This window comes from Herpailurus yagouaroundi, unplaced genomic scaffold, assembly GCF_014898765.1.
Source record: "Herpailurus yagouaroundi ecotype Mexico unplaced genomic scaffold, PumYag 187, whole genome shotgun sequence".
In the NCBI taxonomy this organism is placed as follows: Eukaryota; Metazoa; Chordata; class Mammalia; order Carnivora; family Felidae; genus Herpailurus; species Herpailurus yagouaroundi.
Genome location: NW_024412418.1, coordinates 18840883 through 18860982, shown reverse-complemented (window position 1 = coordinate 18860982; position 20100 = coordinate 18840883). Strand labels below are relative to the sequence as shown.

Below are 20100 nucleotides of genomic sequence, written 5' to 3'. Positions count from 1 at the left end.
AGCTCAAGGGCCCCAGGAAATGAAGGTGCTAGTTTTCTTAACTTTGGGAATTCCGTTTTATTTATTGTTTTAAAGTAGTTAATACACTCTCATGTTTCAAAAATCAAAAGGGATAGAAGGGTATCCATTGAAAAGTTTCTCTCCCACTCCTGTTTCACAACTACCTAATTTCTGGGTTCTTGTGTTTTGTTCTAGTGGTGTTCAAGATCTTCTTAAGCCAAATCCAGGCTTATTTCACCATAGATGCTAGTAAGAACTTGGGTTTTGAGTAGTTAGCCCTGGTATAGCCTGGTACAGAGCCCTCCCCTTCCCAGTGTTCTTTCTAGCCAAGAGAGGGAGAGGGGGAGAGAGAAAGTCCCCTGAGTCATATGTACACAGCCTGAAAGGTTAGTGGCAGGGGAGAGAGTCACAGATTTTCTCTTTGAACATGTCAGTCCATGCATTGGTGATTGTGACTCTTATCAGGGCTGGGGCTCTTCCTGGGCTTGAGTTGGGTAGATGTGCACTTTGTTTATGGGCCCTTCTCTGTCTTCTCCTTTCCCTTCTCTGCTCAAGCTCCTTCCATCTGAAGGATGCCCTGACTACCATTGGGGAGAAAGTCTGCCTGGAGGTGAGCGGCTGCCTTGCCCTGTGTGGGCTCACTCCCTTTACCACGGAAAAGGAGACTGTGCTCAAGGGCCAGATCCAGGCTGTGGCTAGTCCCGACGACCCCATCCGCAGGATCATCGGTATGTTTGGGCGAAGACGGGTAGCAGGGATGTCCTTTTGGAGGGCTGGCAGACACACCCCTCTGAAGAAATCTAGAAGGGTCTGATAGGTTATGAGTGCTGATGAGTGAGGGGGCGAGTGATTAATCACCACCGTGCAATTAGGGCAAACCAGAGGTCTGGACAAGTGACCAAGCAGCTGTCATTGTTCTGAGGGCTCTGACTTTGGAATTACAGGCTTTGTTCAAAACCCTGCTCCAGAACTATGAGGTAATAGAAAATACATGGATTGGTCTCTGCCCCCGTTCCTGGCACAGAGCCCCTGAAACTCTTGTAATTTCCTAAGTGATAAGAGCACTAGAGTATCTTTTATTCTAATATTGGTCTTTGACCTGGATCCTGACACAGAGCTCTTAAATCCTTTGGAATTTCCTGGGTGATAGGAGTGTCTTTTGTTCTAGTGAGGCAAGTCTGGGTGGGCTCCTGGATGGGGGCTGGTCACCAGAAAGACCAAGCCATGATCAAAAGCTTAGAATTTTCAGCCCCACTCCCTCATTTTCCAAGAGAGGGGAGAGGGGCTGGAAATGCCCATGTGATGAACCCTCCATAAACACCCCAAAAGTTCAGGTTTTGGGGAGTTTCTGGGTTAGGGAACTTAGCCAAGTAATGGGAGGGTGATGTACTCCAACTCCACAGAAACTCCTGCCCCCCGAACTCTCCCAGACCTCACCCTCTGTGTCTTATTCTGGTTTTCATCTGTATCCATATCCTTTATTCTATAGTAAGCTAGTAAACATAAGTATTTCTCTGAGTTCTGTGAGCCTTTCTAGCAAATAATCAAAATCCAAGGCAGAGGAGGTTATGGGAACCTCCAGTTTGTAGCCAAATCAGACAGAATTTGTGGGTGTTCTGGGGACCTACTACTTGTGGTTGGCTTCTGAAGTGGGGGGGGGCAGCCTCATGGGACTGAACCCTTGACCTGTGAGATGTGACACTCCCTCCAGCTGGTGTCGCAATTGAGTGCAATTGTAGGACACCCAGCCGGAGTCGCAGAGAATTGCTTGGTGTGGGAACCCCTCACCCTCACCCACATCTGGTGCCAGAGTGTTGAGGATGCGGGGTGAGCGTGAAGGAGGGGGCACGGGTTTTCTTCACAAGCACCTGCTGTGGTTCTTGAGTGGGTGACTGGATGCTTGAGACTCCTCATCTCTCAAAGGGGTAATACTGACAACCCTATGCAGTTGCTGGGAGGACTGCAGGGCATGAGATCCATAAAATGCTTGTCATTGTATTGGGCAGCACATCAGAAGTACTCACTAGAGAGGAGCTGTGATTAAAAATATTACTCCATGTGGTAGCTGTTACTTTTCATCATCACAGCAGTAGCACTGTGGAAAATTCTGGTTGATCGAGGAATACAGTGTTCATCTAATTTTGGGGCACCTGACTGGCTTAGTTGGTAGAGCATGTGACTCTTGATCTTGGGGTTGTTAAGTTTGAGCCCCATGTTGGCTGTAGAGATTACTTAAAAATGAAATCTTAAAAAAATGTTCATTGAATTTTTAAAATTCCCATTTATCTTTAATTTTGAAATCATTCTTTAGCTTCTTTATGAAACTAGATAGATGTTCAACATGTAAATGACAATTAGGCTTCAGTCAAAAGCTGAATGATCCATGATTACCAGATTTCAGGTTGGAGTAGAGGCTAAACCAATGACATGAGCCTGCTTCTGATACCATGACTTCTTTTTTATTCTTAAGTAATATTTTATGGAAAAAGTTACAGGGATTGATGGCTTTTTAAGAATTAAATTATTTCATCCCAGTCCTGCATCGGGCATGATGTCATGTGCGGGTCACTTGGGAGAAGCCTCTTGCAGAGGTATAAGGATCATCAGGATTAATGTTACTGACCTTGGTAGAGATGCAGGAAAGTGCAGTAAATAGACTGCTGGCTAATAAGCTACTCTGTGCCCTGCCATCTTGGCTGTTTACTAACAGGCAGTTACAGACCTGGGGGTAAAAGCCAGCCCTGGAGTAGGAATGATATGAGGATCTCCAGGTCTGGGTGAGGCTTCCAGCTCTGAGAACCTTAGGAAACCAAACTAACTTTGGAAGAGGGGCGATGGGACCCATCTGGTCAGCAGTTGCTCTGTCAGTGTGTATTGGGATCCAGAGGTCATTTGCACCTGAGAGGGTGCTGCAGGGCAGGGGGTAGGCATGCAGTTTGAAAGAACCCATTTAACATAAATGCCCCTATTGCTTTTGTAATAAAATCTGCAGGAAGTGTGGCTTGCATATTCTTTTGGTTGATGTGGACAGTGCAAAAGCATCATAGAGAGGAATGGGCTAAAAAAATCAACCTAAATTATTTCTCAGAGTAGTCCAAGTTTGCAAATGCCCACAACTCCATGGCCTTCCACTGTAGGCATTATTATTATTATTATTATTATTATTATTATTATTTTGAGTTTTTATTTATTGAGAAAGAGAGGGAGAGAGGGTGGGGGGAGAGGAAGAGAAAGAGGGAGAGAGAATCCCAAGCAGGCTCTGTGCTGTCAGCACAGAGCCCGACTTGGGGCTTGAGCCCACAAACCTGGAGAGCATGATTTGAGCTGACATCGGATGCTTAACTGACTGAGCCGCCCAGGAGCTCTTCTTGTTTTGTTTTTGAACTTGTAATTCCTGCGTTAGTCCTCTCCCACCCCATTTTTTATGGGATCTTCAGTAATGGCTCACGGTGGTCTCAGTGTATCTTGCTCCTTGGAGAGGAGAACCTGTCAACACTCTAGTCCCCCTTTGTTCATTGACGCATTTATTCTTCCTTTCCAAATATATTTTGAGCTTTGAGCTTTTACTGGGGGCCAGGTCTCATGCCAGGCCCTGTGCTGGGTGCTGGGGAGGGTGGGGGAGGGGATCGCAAACAAGATGAACGTGCTTCTACCCTCTTGGAACTAACTAACTAGGCAGGGAGAGGAAATGTTATAAATGGGGTAAATGTTCAGAATGGCAAAGTACTGTGGGTACTTGCACTAAGGGTGGGCAGGGAAGACTTGCCTGAAAAAGGGATGTTTGTGATAAACACTGAAGCCTACTCAGAAGTTTATAAAGTCGGGGTGCCTGGGTGGCGCAGTCTGTTAAGCGTCCGACTTCAGCCAGGTCACGATCTCGCGGTCCGGGAGTTCGAGCCCTGCGTCGGGCTCTGGGCTGATGGCTCAGAGCCTGGAGCCTGTTTCCGGTTCTGTGTCTCCCTCTCTCTCTGCCCCTCCCCCGTTCATGCTCTGTCTCTCTCTGTCCCAAAAATAAATAAAACGTTGAAAAAAAAAAAAAAAGTTTATAAAGTCATCCTGAACAACAACTGACTGCTTTCTTTTCTATCACAGATTCCCGAATCCTGATCTTCTTAGAAAGCTACCTTGCCTCAGGTCATCAGAAGCCATTGCCTACGGTACCTGGGGGATTGGGTCCGGTTCAGAAAGAGCTGGAGGAAGTTGCTGTTAAATTTGTCCGCCTGGTCAACTATAACAAGATGGTCTTCAGTCCCTACTATGATGCCATCCTCAGTAAGATCCTTGTCAGACCCTAACACGTACGTGCGCTACAGTAGCAGTATTAGCCTCTTGATACAGAATACCTGTTCTCAACTATAACGTTGCTTTGGAAAATGGCTATTTAGTACATGTCTGTGTAACATCACTGATTCCAAAAGGAAGAGTATTGTGTATCACTGTTGAAAAGAGCTGTTGAAAAACGCACTGAATTCAATTCTATTTTGCAGGTTTGTATTTATGAGTGCAAGTTTACAAATCAAGAAGCTTCTTGTTATCTTGAGTCTCCTAGGTAGCACTTGGCTTTTACACGGTGAACTGCTGTGTGTCCACCCGCACTGTGTCCTGATTGTAGCTGCCTTGTCTCTCCCAGGAGGCTGGGGCCTCTCTCCTGCTATCCGGGTAGTTTTTCTTTCAGACCCCTCAGAGGATCTGCCAGCCACCCAAGAATGAGACACCGAGCCATGACCGTGTTGAGACTCTCCCCCTTCACTGGCACAGACCCCCAGTCCTCCCCCAGCTATTTTGTGTTAGAAGGGCTATATATAGTTTTTCCGCCTCCCCACCCCACCCCCACCCCCACCCCCACCCCTCCCATTTATTGTTTTCTCCCTCCTGGTCTAGCCAGCGCCCCAGAGCCCTTTTGTTCTAGAGGAGAATTAATTGATTTTAAAAAGCTTATTCTTTTATACAGAATTATTCCTGAGCCTGGATGATAGCAGTTAGGACTTACAGAATCCAGAGAAAGGAAATTCTTTGACTTTTAAGGTTTGAAAGTTAAGGAGGAACTATTTTTTTAAACAATATATATGTTGGTGTCATGTAAAAGAAGACAAATGTCTGGAGTTTTTACTGAAACGTTCACTCATACAATACACAGATGTATTGATTGGATTTGAATTTCAGAAATGGATTTAAGTGTTTTCAGATAAAATAGCGTAGTATAAGCTCACTTATTTCTATGATAAGGAAGTCATGGAAAATCCCTGGTTTTTGAGCAGTATTTTTTGAGGAACTTCAGGGACCAGAATTCCTGACCTATCCTGTGACTGAAAGGGTAGCTGGGGTCTCACAGATGACCCGCTGTGTTCAAAAAATAAAAATGAAAGGTGTGTGTGTGTGTGTGTGTGTGTGTGTGTGTGTGTGTGTGTGTTAGACAGGGATGTTATGTTAGAAGCAGAGCCATGAAGCTGGAGTGAACTCCCAAGAGCTGGAACAGCAAAAAGCAAAATGATGCCAGGAATCCCTTCAAGCTGCTGAGGGGTAGGGTGGGACGGGAGGCAGGTGGGGCAGCCACCAGAGGAACCTTCACTCTGTGAGAGCTGTCACGTGTACAAGCTTCAGGAGAGGGAATGGTTATGCCGGGGGTGGGGAATGTGATTTCTCCAGATACGTGCTACAAACTGTGTTCTAATGGTGTGTTTTACTTGCAGTCAGAAATGTATGCTGTGTTATGTGGTCAGAAGTCATATTATTAAAGTTAATACTCAAGGACAAATCTTCCGTGGTTTCGTTGGAAGGGAATAAAAGTTCAGTAAGTAGAACTTTTAAAGAACAAAAACCACAGTCTTTTATAGTGTCTTCAATGAGGTCCTTTCTGGAATTGTTTTCAGAGGTAAGGTTGCTTATTGGTCGTATGGTATCCCCAGGCTGAGAAGCCCAAGCACTCTTTTAAAGTTGGCTACACGCCCAACATGAGGCTTGAACTCACAACCTCGAGGCTGGGCTTGAACTCACAACCTTGAGATCAGTAGTCCCATGCTCTACAGACTGAGCCACCAGGCACCCTCCCCTACCTCAGCACTCTTTTGCCTGCCTCAGCCTCAGAGTGTTTGGGGTTTTGTCCCTCCTGATCCAAGGATGAAGGAGAGGAGGTTTACCCTGAAATATATGGGGTGGATCAGCACTCCTATAGTCATTCTTCCCAAATCTTAAAAATTCTTTTTGCCTTCTTTTATAGGGGTTAATTGTTTACAAGATTTTTTTCTTTCCCCTAATGTGTTCCTAAATCGACAAAGTTAAGTTTGGACCATTTGAAATCTTGATGCATATACTACAGGGACCTGCACAGACTCTCATGCCCCCTGCTACCTTAGTGTCCACTGGTGGAGTTCTCTAAATGGCAAAGCCAAGAATGACGGAGGCAAAGTTCTGAATCACAATATTCATATTGAGTTGTGTTGTCGCTCTTTGAAGATAAGTGAGCTACTTTCTTCCTGGAATCTCACAGGATTATCACTAAGGGCCAGGAAAATCCATTTAGTTCATTTAGTCACTCAGGAAATGTTTTATTGAGCATCTCCTTGTAATTCCCCCCTACGGCTCTCCCTCCAAGATACGTACCCTTTGGAGGGGAAATTATCCTTCAGAATTGAACCGGTTCTATATAATGCAGTCTGATTGGATTTGACTTGATTTTCTAACAGGTTTGTGGACACAAGCATCTTTTATGAAAGTGCTAAGTTTATTTGGCTGTAGTACTTTACCATGGATAGACTGAGCGCCTTGAGAGGTCCATTACAGACAGCAAGGCTGTTAGATTTATTTGATGGTCTCATGAATGAATGAATGTCTAGAACAGTAATTGCTACTTTGTCAGCCCTTGGCTGGGTGGGTGGGTGGATGGATTCCCAGTTTAGATGTTTTCTGAAAATCTCATTACTTTTAAAGCAAGCGGTATAATGTGATTGTTCATGTAACCATATAACCCAACTATAAATATACTTCGGTAAGGATGTCTCACTGATTAAATACAGTAGGCAGGTGTGTAAGAGCTTTTTTGTCTGAAGAAAAATTATTAATAAGTCTGACGTACTAGGTGTGTGCACATACGTGTGCCAGTTCTAAATGGATTTTTTAGCAGTTCTGTTTTTGTGGAGGTGCTTGTGTTCATTTCTCCAAAACCTTAAGATTTCTGGGCATAGAGAGGGGTGGCTGCCACCACCTTTCCTGCTGCTGAGTTTCAGGGGGAGTAGGTGTTTGCTGTTGACATCCAGTGACCTTTGGCATGCACCAGTTTGTATGTGCAAAACATTTGTATTTCTTTTAATTTTGAGGCAGGGTGGCAGAGTGGAAAGACTGGGAGCTGTCAGGAAACCAGAGTTGTGACTCCATTTCTGTTAGGTCCTGATTTGCCCCACTTAGTACCTATTTCTGGCACATGTAAAATGAAAGGACTAGACTTGATCTTTAAACTGCTTTCCAATCCTGACCTTCTGTGATCTGTCTTACTTGAGTAACTTAAGTATACTGCAGTAGGATTGTGCACAAAGCTCCTGACTGAGGGGAAGATCTGGGCTGGAGTCCTTCCTCTCTTGCCTTCTTACTGGTTGTGTGATACTGGGCCAGTCATTGTCCCTTGGGCCTCAGCATTTTCATCTGTAGAATGGGAAAATGACTAACCCTTCCTGTGAGGATTAAATGTGATAATGGATATTAGAATGCTTTGGACACGGAAAAGGACTATAAATTGCTTTGTTAACAAAGGAGAGCATATAACCCTCTGCCTGTATTCGACTTTTGGCGCCCAGCCTCCCTGCAGTCAGCACATTCTACAGGCCTGAGGGAAGGTTCTCCTCCCGGCCCAAGACTGATACTTCCGTCATCTCTTCTGTGGTAAAGCTACAGTCTTCCTTTTTCTCCTCTTGCAGCCTCCACCCCAGTAACTTCTCCCCATCCTCTCCTCTGTATTATTTGAACTAAATGAATGCATGAATGAACAAATGAAGGATGGTAGATGATGGGCTGTGAAACTCTTATTTAAAGGCACGATCTCATTGAAAACATAATCTAAATAAAGAACCACCATGATGTTTGCAATTGTGTATTTATGTTGGATTTTGTATTCTATAACTATTTTAATGGATAGCTTTTTTATTCATAATATTCAAAACAACTTAATGGGATGGAGGAGGAGATACTCTAAACCCATTAAGCTCTTTTACTCTGTCAAATGCTCACTGATCCTTTCAGAAATAGCTAGAGCCCTGGGAATCAAGTGTCAGAAACCTCAACGGGCAGAATGTAGTTACATCTGCCTGTGGTGTGGGTTTCTGTTTACATTGACTTCTGAACCTAAGGACCAGAACTAATCTGTAGGCCTGGTTTGAGTTTGAAATCAGATGTGTCTGACTTTATCTCAACTATAAACACTGAGAACCTTTAAGAGCAATTTTTTTTTAATGTTTGAGAGAGTGCAAGTGGGGGAAGGGCAGAGAGAGGGAGAGGCAGAGTCCCAAGCAGGCTCTGTGCTATCAGCGCAGAACCTGACTCGGGGCTCAATCCTGTGAACTGTGAGATCATGCCCTGAGCTGGGCCTCTGCTCAACCCACTGAGCCTCTCAGACACCCCAAGCAACTTCTGACCTAAACGCAACTCTGGAGTTAAAGAAGCTCCCCCGTTTCTGTCTTTTTCATTCATGCCGCCTCTGCTTTCTAAAGTGTGGTCTTCCTTGTGCTCAAAGCAGAACTTTGGTCAGGGCTCAGGGAGGAAAATTTACAAAATGGATGAATTGTTTTTCTTGATTTTTATTCCCAAAGCTTGGTAAGATGGCCCTTTTGTTGAATGTGTAAGATTTTACTTAGAACAGGAACATGGTACCTGAGTTTTGTTCCTTGGTATGAATTGTCAGGACTTCTGGGATTTTCACTACATAGAGCTTCGCTTGCTGAGTGTCAGGTAAGAGGACCATCAACATTAATGTAGTTTGCTTTGGGAATTATAAAAAATTTATGAACATGGTAGCTATGTTTTTACTATCCTGTAAATGAACTCTTGGTTTTACATGCTAAGTATAGGGAAATAGAAGCTTCTAAAATTACCAAATAAATTAATAGTTATTGACCAAGACTGATATGCTGACAAAAGTGTATTTCTTCATTCTTTCCTAATGGTATGATTTGGTTGTTCAGTTTTACATTTACTAGGTAGTTACAGCCTTTTACTTTACTCGGTGTGGCAACAGATAAAACCTCTTGAAATTCAGTGCTAAAGGCTGGGGTTTCACTGATTTTTGTTTAGGAAGGACATAGAAATCCTTACATCTTACCCAGTTGTAGAATTGTCATTGTTATTTTCCCAGTTCTAGAATTGTCTAGAAAATGTCATTGCCTTGATAAAAAGGAAAAATATGGATCTCTTTTGGAAATTTCTTCTGGGTCTAGCAGTATGGATGTATGACAGTTTCTGCACGTGTGGGACTGGCTGTGGCATGAGTGTCTGCACATTAGATTTCACAGAGTAAGTTCAGCTACTTGTTCAACTGTGTCTACAAAAGGAAATGTCAATACTCAGAATCCTGTTAAAAACTAAAAATCCATATGTATTTACAGCAGAACATTAGAAAATGATTTCTTTTCACAAATAATTCTTTTTATTTTTAAAGATCAGATAACTCTCAGGAGAAAAAAATCTTAGAAATACAGTAGGAATAAATGTAATACACATAATGGCTGCTAGTGGCACTTTTCATCAAGGTAGGGAGGTTGTGTGTGTGTGTGTTTTGTCTTTGTTATGGTGCTAAGACAGTCATTTTTCATGCATTTGTGTAGCTTTGCTTTGCCGTTCATGCAAACATCGTTGCAGATCATCACTGGCATTTGGAGCCATTCTTGTCTTTACAACACTACCCAAAGATAGCACCTCAGGAAAGACCTTTACCTCTGTACTTTAAAGCCTGCAGTGTATTTGGCATTACTTGTACCTTTCAGATTTGTTGTTGAAAACCATATTTAAAAAACAGCTTAAACACAGCTCTTGAGGACAACAGAATCAGAATTAGAGCCAGCAGGCTTCGAAGATATTTTAGCTTTCATGGGAAAATACAAAAGACACATGCTTGTGATTAATGTGTAAATATTACCTGGCTACGTATACATTTATGTAAGAAAATGATTCCAGGTAACCGTTTTTCTATTATAAGTCAGAGTTATATAGAAATATTTAAGGCTGATTTTAAAATGTTAGCTATTTAGGGGCGCCTGGGTGGCGCAGTCGGTTAAGCATCCGACTTCAGCCAGGTCACGATCCTGCGGTCCGTGAGTTCGAGCCCCGTGTCAGGCTCTGGGCTGATGGCTCGGAGCCTGGAGCCTGTTTCCGATTCTGTGTCTCCCTCTCTCTCTGCCCCTCCCCCGTTCATGCTCTGTCTCTCTCTGTCCCAAAAAATAAATAAACGTTGAAAAAAAATTTTTTTAAATGTTAGCTATTTAATCAGTTTTGAATTTAAATTCTAAATTGGGTGCCCAGTATGTAAGGATTTCTTTAGAACTGTAATACTTTTCCTTTTTTTTTTTTTTTTTTTCCTTACTGACTTTTAGCTTTTATTCTGAATCACAGCCCTTAGGCTCAACTAGTTTTCTGTCTAGCAGTTTTTCTTTGTCTTTTTAAGTTTCTATATTTATTTTGAGAGTGTGTGTGAGCGGGGGAAGGGGAAGAGGGAGAAAGAGAATCTTAAGCAAACTCCACGCTCAGTGCAGAGCCCAACACAGGGCTTGATCTCACGATTACAGTATCACAACCTAAGCTGATATCAAGAGTCAGATGCTTAACTGAAAGAGCCACCCAGGCACCCCTGTCTAGTGGTTTTTCTAGAAATGAGTCAGAGGAGGTACTGTTGCTAACAAGGAGTGGAACCTAATTCTTTGGACTTACAATTTAATGCTGTGTGTAGGTCATAAAGAACTTGTTCTTGAGCACTAAGCATTGCTTTTAAGAGAGATGAAAGGTAAAATATCTGCCTCAGATTGGGATAAGTATGTTCATATTTGAGGATTTCTGAAATGTTTAATTTGCCTCCTAACGTTAGATCCCTGTTTTCAGTTAGTACTAAGACCAGGAACGGCCATGTAGTTATGTATACATATAGTAAATACAAGGTGACTTTGTATTGTCATCTATTTTTAAATGGTATTGGTTGAATAAGTTGCTACTTTATTATTTATTTATGTTTGTTTGTTTATGAGAGACAGGGCACAAGCAGGGGAGGGGCAGAGAGAGAAGGAGACACAGAATCCAAGCAGGCTCCAGGCTCCGAGCTGTCAGCACAGAGCCCGACGTGGGGTTCAAACTCACGAACCGTGAGATCGTGACCTGAACTGAAGTCAGATGCTTAACTGAGCCACCCAGGTGCCCCATAAGTCTCTATTTTAAATACATTCTTCTTAAAAAAAAAATTTGTGAGAAAGAGTGAGCAGGGGAGGGGCAGAGAGAGAGGGAGAGAAGGAATCCATGCTGTCGGCCCAGAGCCTGATGTGTGGCTTGAAGTCACGAACTGTGAGATCATGACCTGAACTGAAACCAAGAGTCGGATACTTAATTGACTGAGCCACCCAGGTGCCCCTTAAATACGTTCTGAATGGAGGAAGCAGCGGGAGGCATGACATTTTTGAGATCCTTTTATTTTTTAAAGGATTGTTTTAAAATTTTAAACTACAAAACAGATTCCATACATTCTGCCATAAATAAAAACAAACAATAAGGCAGGACTCTACATAAGCAAACCGAGAACAACTGTTTTCAGAAAATGTGATAAAATGCTTTACAATCATAAGCCATCCAGTTTTTAAAATAAAACTGTTGAAAACTCACAAGTCTTCAAGCGGCACATACAAGACACCCTTGAAGAGGGAACAAAATGTGGTTCTGCCATTTTGTGCTGTTCTCACATTTTTGAAAACCTAATTTTGCTTAGAGCATAGGTCTGTTCTGTATTCTAAATTTCACACAGGTTGGTTTGTTTTTTCTCAAGAACCATATGATAGAGGCACCAATGACAATACAACTTTGTTTCCAAGGACCTTGTAACAAAGCATTGTCTCTTTTAAACATATGACTTAAGAGGCAAAAAGGGAATCCTGGATAAGTTTCCTTTCAGAGGCAGGACTGGAGCCGGCTTCACCGAATTCGCTTCTGCTGCCGCGCTCTGTAAATGTCATGAACAGGAGGGACGACAGCTCCCTTTTCTTCATCTTCGTCTGAATCCTCGTTGGGCCTTTTGACGGCCTTGGCGAGTACTGCGTTGCTTTCCACCGGGCCATTGCCCTCTACAGCCAGCTCCGGGGCGCCGCCGGTGATGATCCTCACAGCTTCCTCCACAGCTACGCAAACAAAACGCAAAGGACTGTTGGAGGAGCTTTCAGAGTCTGCTCCTGTGAAAGACTGCCCTGCTATTGGACACTTTACAGTTGATTTCATAGCCTACTATTAGCAGAGCAAGGGAGAGCAGTAGTGATACTACATAATTAAAGACCAAAGCTGCTCTTAAAATTACTTTCAAAAGCCAACTCGCAGTGCATGTTCACATGAATAGAAAAGACCCACTTTTTACTCAGTGACATTAGGATATGAACAAGCCTCTCTGTATCAAAGAGGGTTTGGATCGTTCTGAGGGTTCATTGTACTCCTGCAAGATGGCTAGCTGGATTGGGAAACCTCAGTGGCAAAGAATAACCATCTCCTGCCTGGGAGATCACGTGAGTTCGGCTCTAGGGTGGAGCTGTCGTCACTTACTATTTGGTATCTTGCATCTTCGGAAAATCTCCATCAGTTCATCCACTTGTACAAAAGGACCCTGTTGTGACACAAATTTTAATCCCCAATAATCTGACAAGTTAGAATTGTGCTACTTTACATTTCCCGTGAGATAAGAAAAGAAGCACACAGTTTTTATAACCCATAGAGCAAGCATCTATCAGGAAGACAATAAACAAACCTGGAAGCAGATGGGAGGAGGGAGAAGTTTCATTAAAACGACGGCTGCAGGTGGTACTGGGAATACGCCACCAGGGACCGGGTGTAAGCCTGGTGCTGTGAGAGAAGAAAGGGTGGGAATCAAATAGGATGCAAGAATTTCTATAAACAGCTGAAATAAATCCATAAGAAGTAATTTATACATAAAGTTCTAGGTCTATGTTGTTTTGTTCTGGACATCTTAAATTGTTTTTAGTGCTTTACGTGTTTGACCAAACTAAAGTGGATGAGACAGAGCAGTGTCAACCCCACGGCCACTGGGAGGCAGAAAAGTTAACAAGTGACTTTGAGTAAGACAACCCGGGGGCTGAGCTTGAGTCAGTTTTTGTCGAAGACCATTTCTAAGCCTCATAAATCAGGTGTTCAGCAATCCTGTTTAAAGTCCATTACTCAACAACATAATTAATCATAAGGGCCTTGTTCACATAGGATCTAGAGGGGCTACTACCCATCAGTAAGTATAAATGATACCAAATAGCATCATGCAGTAAGTTTCCAGTTGTACAGGTAACTTGTATGTAGCAGCATTTCTGAAGACTAATGTCACTGCCAAAATGGGTTACTAGAATCTGGATTATTGAGGGTTTTTTTGTTGTTGTTGTTGTTTTTAAAGACATTCTTAACTCTTCTTGCTTCAAAGATTAGAGCCAAGTCACTTGTCATGGTCACCCTAAGTCTAATAATTAACCTACAATGGAAAGGTCACATCACTCCCCCACCCCCACCTCTGGATTTAAATCAACAAACAGAGGTCTCAGTACTGGATCTAAAGTCATGGCTTACGTGCTAAATGTCGTGGCTGAAATGGAATCATCTGCTGAGTGTCTGGTTTAGGGTATTCTGGTTTTCTATCCACTTCATCTTTCAGAACAGGCACTATAGAAGGAGCTACAACTGGGTCTGGAATTATAGCTGCTAGCTTAGCCCGGGAGACATCCTGAAAATGCAGAACAGAAGAATCCTAAACCTGAAAAAGGGACTTAGAGAATAATTGTGCAGTTCTACAGTCTTGAGGATACACTGTGAATCACTGGGTTAAAACCACAGAAAGAGAACCAAGAGGGATAAGTAAGAATCTGATGGTAAAGACAGTTAAATACTCAATAAGGAATGCTACGCAGGTGTTTCATAACCTCCCCCTAACCCTGGGTAAGAAATCATTAGACTCCATGTTACCAGGTAGGACATTTGTGGGCTAGATACAAGCTTTTCTGGGTAGATACTTAAGACTGGGCCAGGTAGAGAGTGGGGTAATTTACAATTTTAGGTATTTTTCTGACTCTTCCCTTCTACTAGAATTGAACAGTATGAATTTAAGTGAAGCTGGGTTAAGTGAAGTCCTGCTTTAAGAAAGCTAAAATAGTCACTTAGTTATAAGGTTTTGTTAGCAAAATAAAAGATTAGCCCCAACCTATTGTTACAGGGGAGAAGAAATCTATATGGAGCAGCCACTATTTGTCCAGATGGTTTTAGCCATTTATTCCCTCTTTGATGAACCCAATAGTAGCCTCTCCATTTTCTAGAAGGGACTGAAGCTCAAAGAAGGTCTGATATTTTCAAGGTCCTATAGCTAAAAAGTAGAGCGAGGATTGGGGGCACAGGCCTCTGACCTCAAACCCATCCACCATCCTCTTTTATAGTTTATCAGCAATGCCCCACCAGGGCTGAGAACAATCAATTCTCTAAGATGGATGAAAAGGAGCAGTGTGGCCACCTAGCAGTGGAGGCCCCATCCCCGAGGAGTTCCTCTGCTACAGGCACTGGCATCAGCCTGCTTGACCACAACCAGAAGAGCCACTTTTGCCACCCTCAACAGGTAGAAGAGCATTTTGCTTTCTCAACCTTTGTTCAAATGCAGTTGGTGGCAGATCTAAATGAGTAGGCCCACTGGGAATTGCTTTTTCTCTTCCCTTCTCCCATTATATATACACTCTAGTACATTTTCTCCCCAAAAATGAAAGAGTAGAAATAGAAATATGAGATGGAGAATTCATATTTAAGAAGTAGTACTACTTGGAAAGAGTAAGGTCTATTTTCCTTCATTTCCATTTTCATCTTGGTAAAGTTGAAATGGTCTTTGCTAATAACTTCACATAGCGGGGTCTTAAAAGGTCTTTTGCTTTTCATTGAGAAGTACTTAAACTAGAAGTAGAACTCAATCATTCCTGAGCAGTAACCCCTAGTTACAGAATAGGGATCTGGGACTGGCACAGAACTGGGGTTTCCATTAATAAAAAGGTCTGAAGTTCATGTGTGGGTAATTTTTCTCAAACATTTAAATCTGGTTCAGGGGCGCCTGGGTGGCGTAGTCGGTTAAGCGTCCGACTTCAGCCAGGTCACGATCTCGCGGTCCGTGAGTTCGAGCCCCGCGTCAGGCTCTGGGCTGATGGCTCAGAGCCTGGAGCCTGTTTCCGATTCTGTGTCCCCCTCTCTCTCTGCCCCTCCCCCGTTCATGCTCTGTCTCTCTCTCTCTCCCAAAAAAAATAAATAAACGTTGAAAAAAAAAATTAAAAAAAAAAAAAAAAAATCTGGTTCAGACACCAGACCAGCAAGACCTGGTGAGGAAATGGAGAATGATAGTCAGGAACATCTTAATGCTGGTTGGCATAAAGGGACCAACCTAAGATTCTGTGGCTATAGCTTCCCTTTGGGTTTCCATCTTGGTCTTTGTTTTCATGAGACAGTGGGGGGGAAAAATCAAGAAATGATAGAATAATATTTTTCTCAGCCAGGGCTATTACTGATGGCTGTATAAACCTTAATATCTTTCCCCCTGACCTGAACAGGTTCAGGGCCAGATTTCTTTTCTTATGACTCAGATGTCTATGAAGAGTTCCATTCCTAGATAAGCTAATTTCCTGAAGAGCCCCCCTGAAGTACTGTTTTGAGATACAAATCTCTGAGGGAACTGTACTGATTTATAAACAAGTAGTGAGGGTTCTTCATTATACCCACAGGAACTACATTTGGTTTAAAAGCTATCAAAACACGTTCATCGTTTTTAAGAGCTTTTAGAAATTTTCTTCCTTCCACAATACCTCCATCTGCCCACCGGACAGAAGATACAGGGTGTTGACAATGTCACGGGAAGGACGTAAGCATTTGTTAAATCTCATTCTTTTGTTCAGTACTTTTGATACTCAGTGTTTCAAAATCAAGAAAAATCCCTGAACTTTTTTCCTGTTTTCTGGAAAACTATTCTGAAACTAATTTCTATTTCAGAATTTGCTTCAGAGGTATGTGTATCCATGAGCTATTCTAAAACATGGGAAAAGTAGGGACACGACACACATCTTGATCCTAAGTACATACCTTATAACCAAGCGCTTTTAGTTCACTTGCAGAGCAAGGATATAAATCCATGAACTTGTATCTGTCCACCAGCAAAGCTGTTTCTTTGCCTTCATACTCTTCTTTGAATGCTGTAAACCGTCTCTTCTCCACTTTCAGTATACTAGCTAGATCACCGATATTGCTTTCGAAAGCTAGAAATCGGGCCCAGATTTCTCTGTAATAAGTATAATCAGTACTTCATTATTCTGGGTTTGGAACAGGGAGCCCATTTACAAAAAAAGCCTTAAGGTCCCTCCTTCCCTTTTAATTACAAAAAGCTCTTATTAAACTATAGGGCAGTATAACAAATACCTATATATCATCATTAAGATTTAATCGTTAATATTTTGCAGTACTTAGTCTTACTTTTGATGAAGTATCTGAAAGTGAATTATAGACATAACACTTCGCCCTGCACACTAGTATATTTAAGCCCTTTTTTCAGTTTTTGCTTATTTAGCACATTTTCCTATCTCCTGTGGTAAGAGCACATTTGCCTTAAAGAAGGTAAACTTTAGCAGGGAGAGCTGAAAAAGGAACATACACAGATTTCCAATTTCTCCTGAATAATGTGGCTTTTTGTTTAGTGGCATGAATTATTCTGTAGAATACATTCTTCACTCAATGTATGAATAAAAATATATTCTAAAATCTAATATTGCTGTTTTTTCTTAACAGATTATTTGGGACATATTTTTACCTCAGCACTGTTGTAGCAGCCAAAATTAATTCTGAGACTCTACTTAACTGTCACTAAGCCCCTTTGTGCTAAAGTAACATACTGAATGCCTACTACATACCAGGAATAGGGCTATCACGAAAAGTCCACAGTGGTAGACATTATTGTTACTCAATGACATAAGGTTTGGAAAGGCCATGAAATCTGCCCAAGGTGTAATCAAAGGGCTGAGCTGGAATTTGAACCCAAGACTCCAAAGCCTTATTTATACTGTAGCTCTACACCATGTTCCTCTGGTAAAACTGATGATGGAGTCAAAAGCATAAACCAGGGATGTAATGTCTGGTGTAACTTTTAATATGTAAGAGTCACTGCTCTCGAGTAATGTAAAACTTTCAGAACTTTATTTGTTCATGTTAATTTCTAGAGGCATAGTCAAGTAGGAAGATATAAATTGCTAACACATCTCTTAAATATGTAATCAGTAGGCAAACACTTTTTAAAAATCTTAAAAAAGAGGGTATCTGGGTAGCTCAGTTAAGTGTCTAACTCTTGATTTCAGCTCGGGACATGATCTCATGTTTTGTGAGATCAAGCCCCGAGTCAGGCTCTGTACTGATAGTGTGGAGTATGCTTGGGATTCTCTCTCTTCCCCTCCCACTCTCGCACTCTATCAAAAATAAACTTAAAAATCTTAAACAGGTATGAAAATATTACAGGTAGGCATTTGTAAGTAAGCTTCAAGGGAAAAGGGAAACATCTCCTGAAATTATACTCAAGAAATGTTCATCCACAGATCACAAATTCAAGTATTAAAGCTGCCATTAGAACCCAACCAAGTTTTCCCAACAGCTTACCCAGACTTCTCTGGAGGAAGGCTTCCAGATGTTAACACGCGTTCAAACAAAACTCGTGTATTATTGTCCTCTAGGATATTAAAAAAAGATATTAAATATTAAAACTGTTTTTTTTTAATTTTTTTTCAACGTTTATTTATTTTTGGGACAGAGAGAGACAGAGCATGAACGGGCGAGGGGCAGAGAGAGAGGGAGACACAGAATCGGAAACAGGCTCCAGGCTCTGAGCCATCAGCCCAGAGCCCGACGCGGGGCTCAAACTCACGGACCGTGAGATCGTGACCTGGTTGAAGTCGGACGCTTAACCGACTGCGCCACCCAGGCACCCCAAATATTAAAACTGTTTTTATAATCAATGTATTTGCACATGCATGATCTCCTATAATTCTCATAAAAGTCCTATGCAGAAAGGTAACCATTACCCCAATGTTTATAGATGGGTTAACCTGGGGTTCAAAAGGATTGAGTTGATCTGGCTCACTATTACTGAATAACAGCTGTAACTGGAAGCCAGGTCTTTTTACCTGTAGTTCACCCCTCCTTCTGTATATACTGCAGTTATAATGTCTAATGATTTATAACAGTATGATATCTAAATGAGGTATCCCACTGGCCTTTTACAAATAACAAAAATTAGGGGTGCCTGGGTGGCTCAGTCAGTTAAGCATCAGGCTCTTGGTTTTGGCTCAGGTCATCATCCCACAGTTGTAGGGTTGAGACCCATGTCAGGCTCTGAGCTGACAGCATGGAGACTGCTTGGGATTCTCTCTCTCTGCCCCTCCTCCACTCATGCTCACGTGCTCTCTTGCTCACTCTAAGTAAATAAACTTAAAAAAATTTTTTTTAAATAAAAATAACTTACGTATGTGCTGACATTGTGTCAGACTACTGATATTTTTTAAGTACGTGGACTGTGATGGGTGGCACACTCAAACTTATATACTGGTGATTTTCTTATTTTGCAGTACCAGGACTGCTCTCTACATAACTACTTTAAATTCTTATATAGGTACAATTAAAACTGAAGTCTTGGGAGGTCCTCTGTAGCTGGAAGCAGGAAAATAACACTTCTTGTTAAGGGATATATTAAAATTTAAGAATTCAGGGGCACCTGGGTGGCTCAGTTGGTCAGGTCATGATCTCACAGTTTGTGGGTTCAAGCCCCGCGTCGGGCTCTGTGCTGACAGCTCAGAGCCTGGAGCCTGCTTCAGATTCTGTGTCTCCCTCCCTCTCTGCCTGCCCCTGCTCATGTGTTCTCTCTCTCAAAATAAACATTTAAAAAAAATTTTTTTAAGGAATTTTTTTAAAGAATTCAGCAGTAAATTTACTAACAATCAATGAATTTTATATTTAAAACAGGTGCACTTATGGTATATAAACTATACCTCAATAAAGTTGTTTAAAAAAAATCCAGCAGTGTTAGTTTTTATTGACTCTAGGTAGTTATTCAGTTTTTACTACATGACCGTATGCAAACTAAAACCAAGAGATTAAAATATTTTATTCTTTTCACTTTAATCCAAGCTTTGCTCCAGACACTTTCTACCATTCCACATAAGTTTCCCACTACTTTTCATGCTGTGTTCTTTACCGGCAAGAATGCATTTTCCTACATCTTTTCCTGGCTAACTATGTTCATCCTTTAAGACCCATCTCATGTTGCCTCTAGAATGCCACTGTCCAACAGAAATACAATGCAAGCTAACATAAGTATTTTAAATTTTCTGCTAGCCCCATTTAAAAGAGTAAAAACAGGTGAAATTAATTTTAATATATTTTACTTAACCCAATATATCTAAATTATTTTAGCACGTAATTAATATGAAAAATTAAGATATTTTACTTTTTTTTTCTTTTTTTGGTACTGAGTCTTTGAAATCTGGTATGTATTTTATTTTATATTTTATTTATTTATTTTAACGTTTTATTTATTTTTGAGACAGGGAGAGACAGAGGATGAACAGGGGAGGGTCAGAGAGAGGGAGACACAGAATCTGAAACAGGCTCCAGGCTCTGAGCGGTCAGCACAGAGCCCGACACGGGGCTCGAACTCACGGACCGAGAGATCATGACCTGAGCTGAAGTCGGCCGCTTAACCGACTGAACCACCCAGGCGCCCCTGGTATGTATTTTACACTCACACCACATCTCATTTTGGCCTAGCCACATTCCTTTTTTTTTTTAATGAAATGTTTTATTTATTTATTTTTTTACTTATTTATTATGTTT

The 20100-nt window shown here is 41.8% G+C and overlaps 2 protein-coding genes across 7 annotated transcripts in view; one reads left to right on the top strand and one right to left on the bottom strand.

Moving 5' to 3' along the window:
• TCP11L1 (t-complex 11 like 1) overlaps positions 1–8076 on the top strand; it is a 34838-nt gene extending 26762 nt beyond the window's left edge. For 4 of the 6 annotated variants that reach the window (XM_040495503.1, XM_040495504.1, XM_040495505.1 and 1 more), the window contains exons 9-10: positions 556–728; positions 4093–4295. In XM_040495503.1, coding sequence (XP_040351437.1) covers positions 556–728; positions 4093–4295 — 376 coding nt within the window. Of the gene's footprint in view, positions 1–555; positions 729–4092 lie in introns of all 6 variants that reach the window. The other 2 variants (XM_040495507.1, XM_040495508.1) reach the window with 1 other exon arrangement.
• Positions 8077–11633: 3557 nt separating this feature from the next.
• Positions 11634–20100, bottom strand: part of CSTF3 (cleavage stimulation factor subunit 3) — a 73551-nt gene continuing 65084 nt past the window's right edge. Inside the window, exons 16-21 of the mRNA XM_040495502.1 lie at positions 17872–17941; positions 16315–16510; positions 13786–13939; positions 12965–13059; positions 12763–12823; positions 11634–12350 (exon numbers count right to left, since the gene is read on the bottom strand). Coding sequence (XP_040351436.1) covers positions 12148–12350; positions 12763–12823; positions 12965–13059; positions 13786–13939; positions 16315–16510; positions 17872–17941 — 779 coding nt within the window. The 3' untranslated portion in view covers positions 11634–12147. The remainder of the gene's footprint in view (positions 12351–12762; positions 12824–12964; positions 13060–13785; positions 13940–16314; positions 16511–17871; positions 17942–20100) is intronic.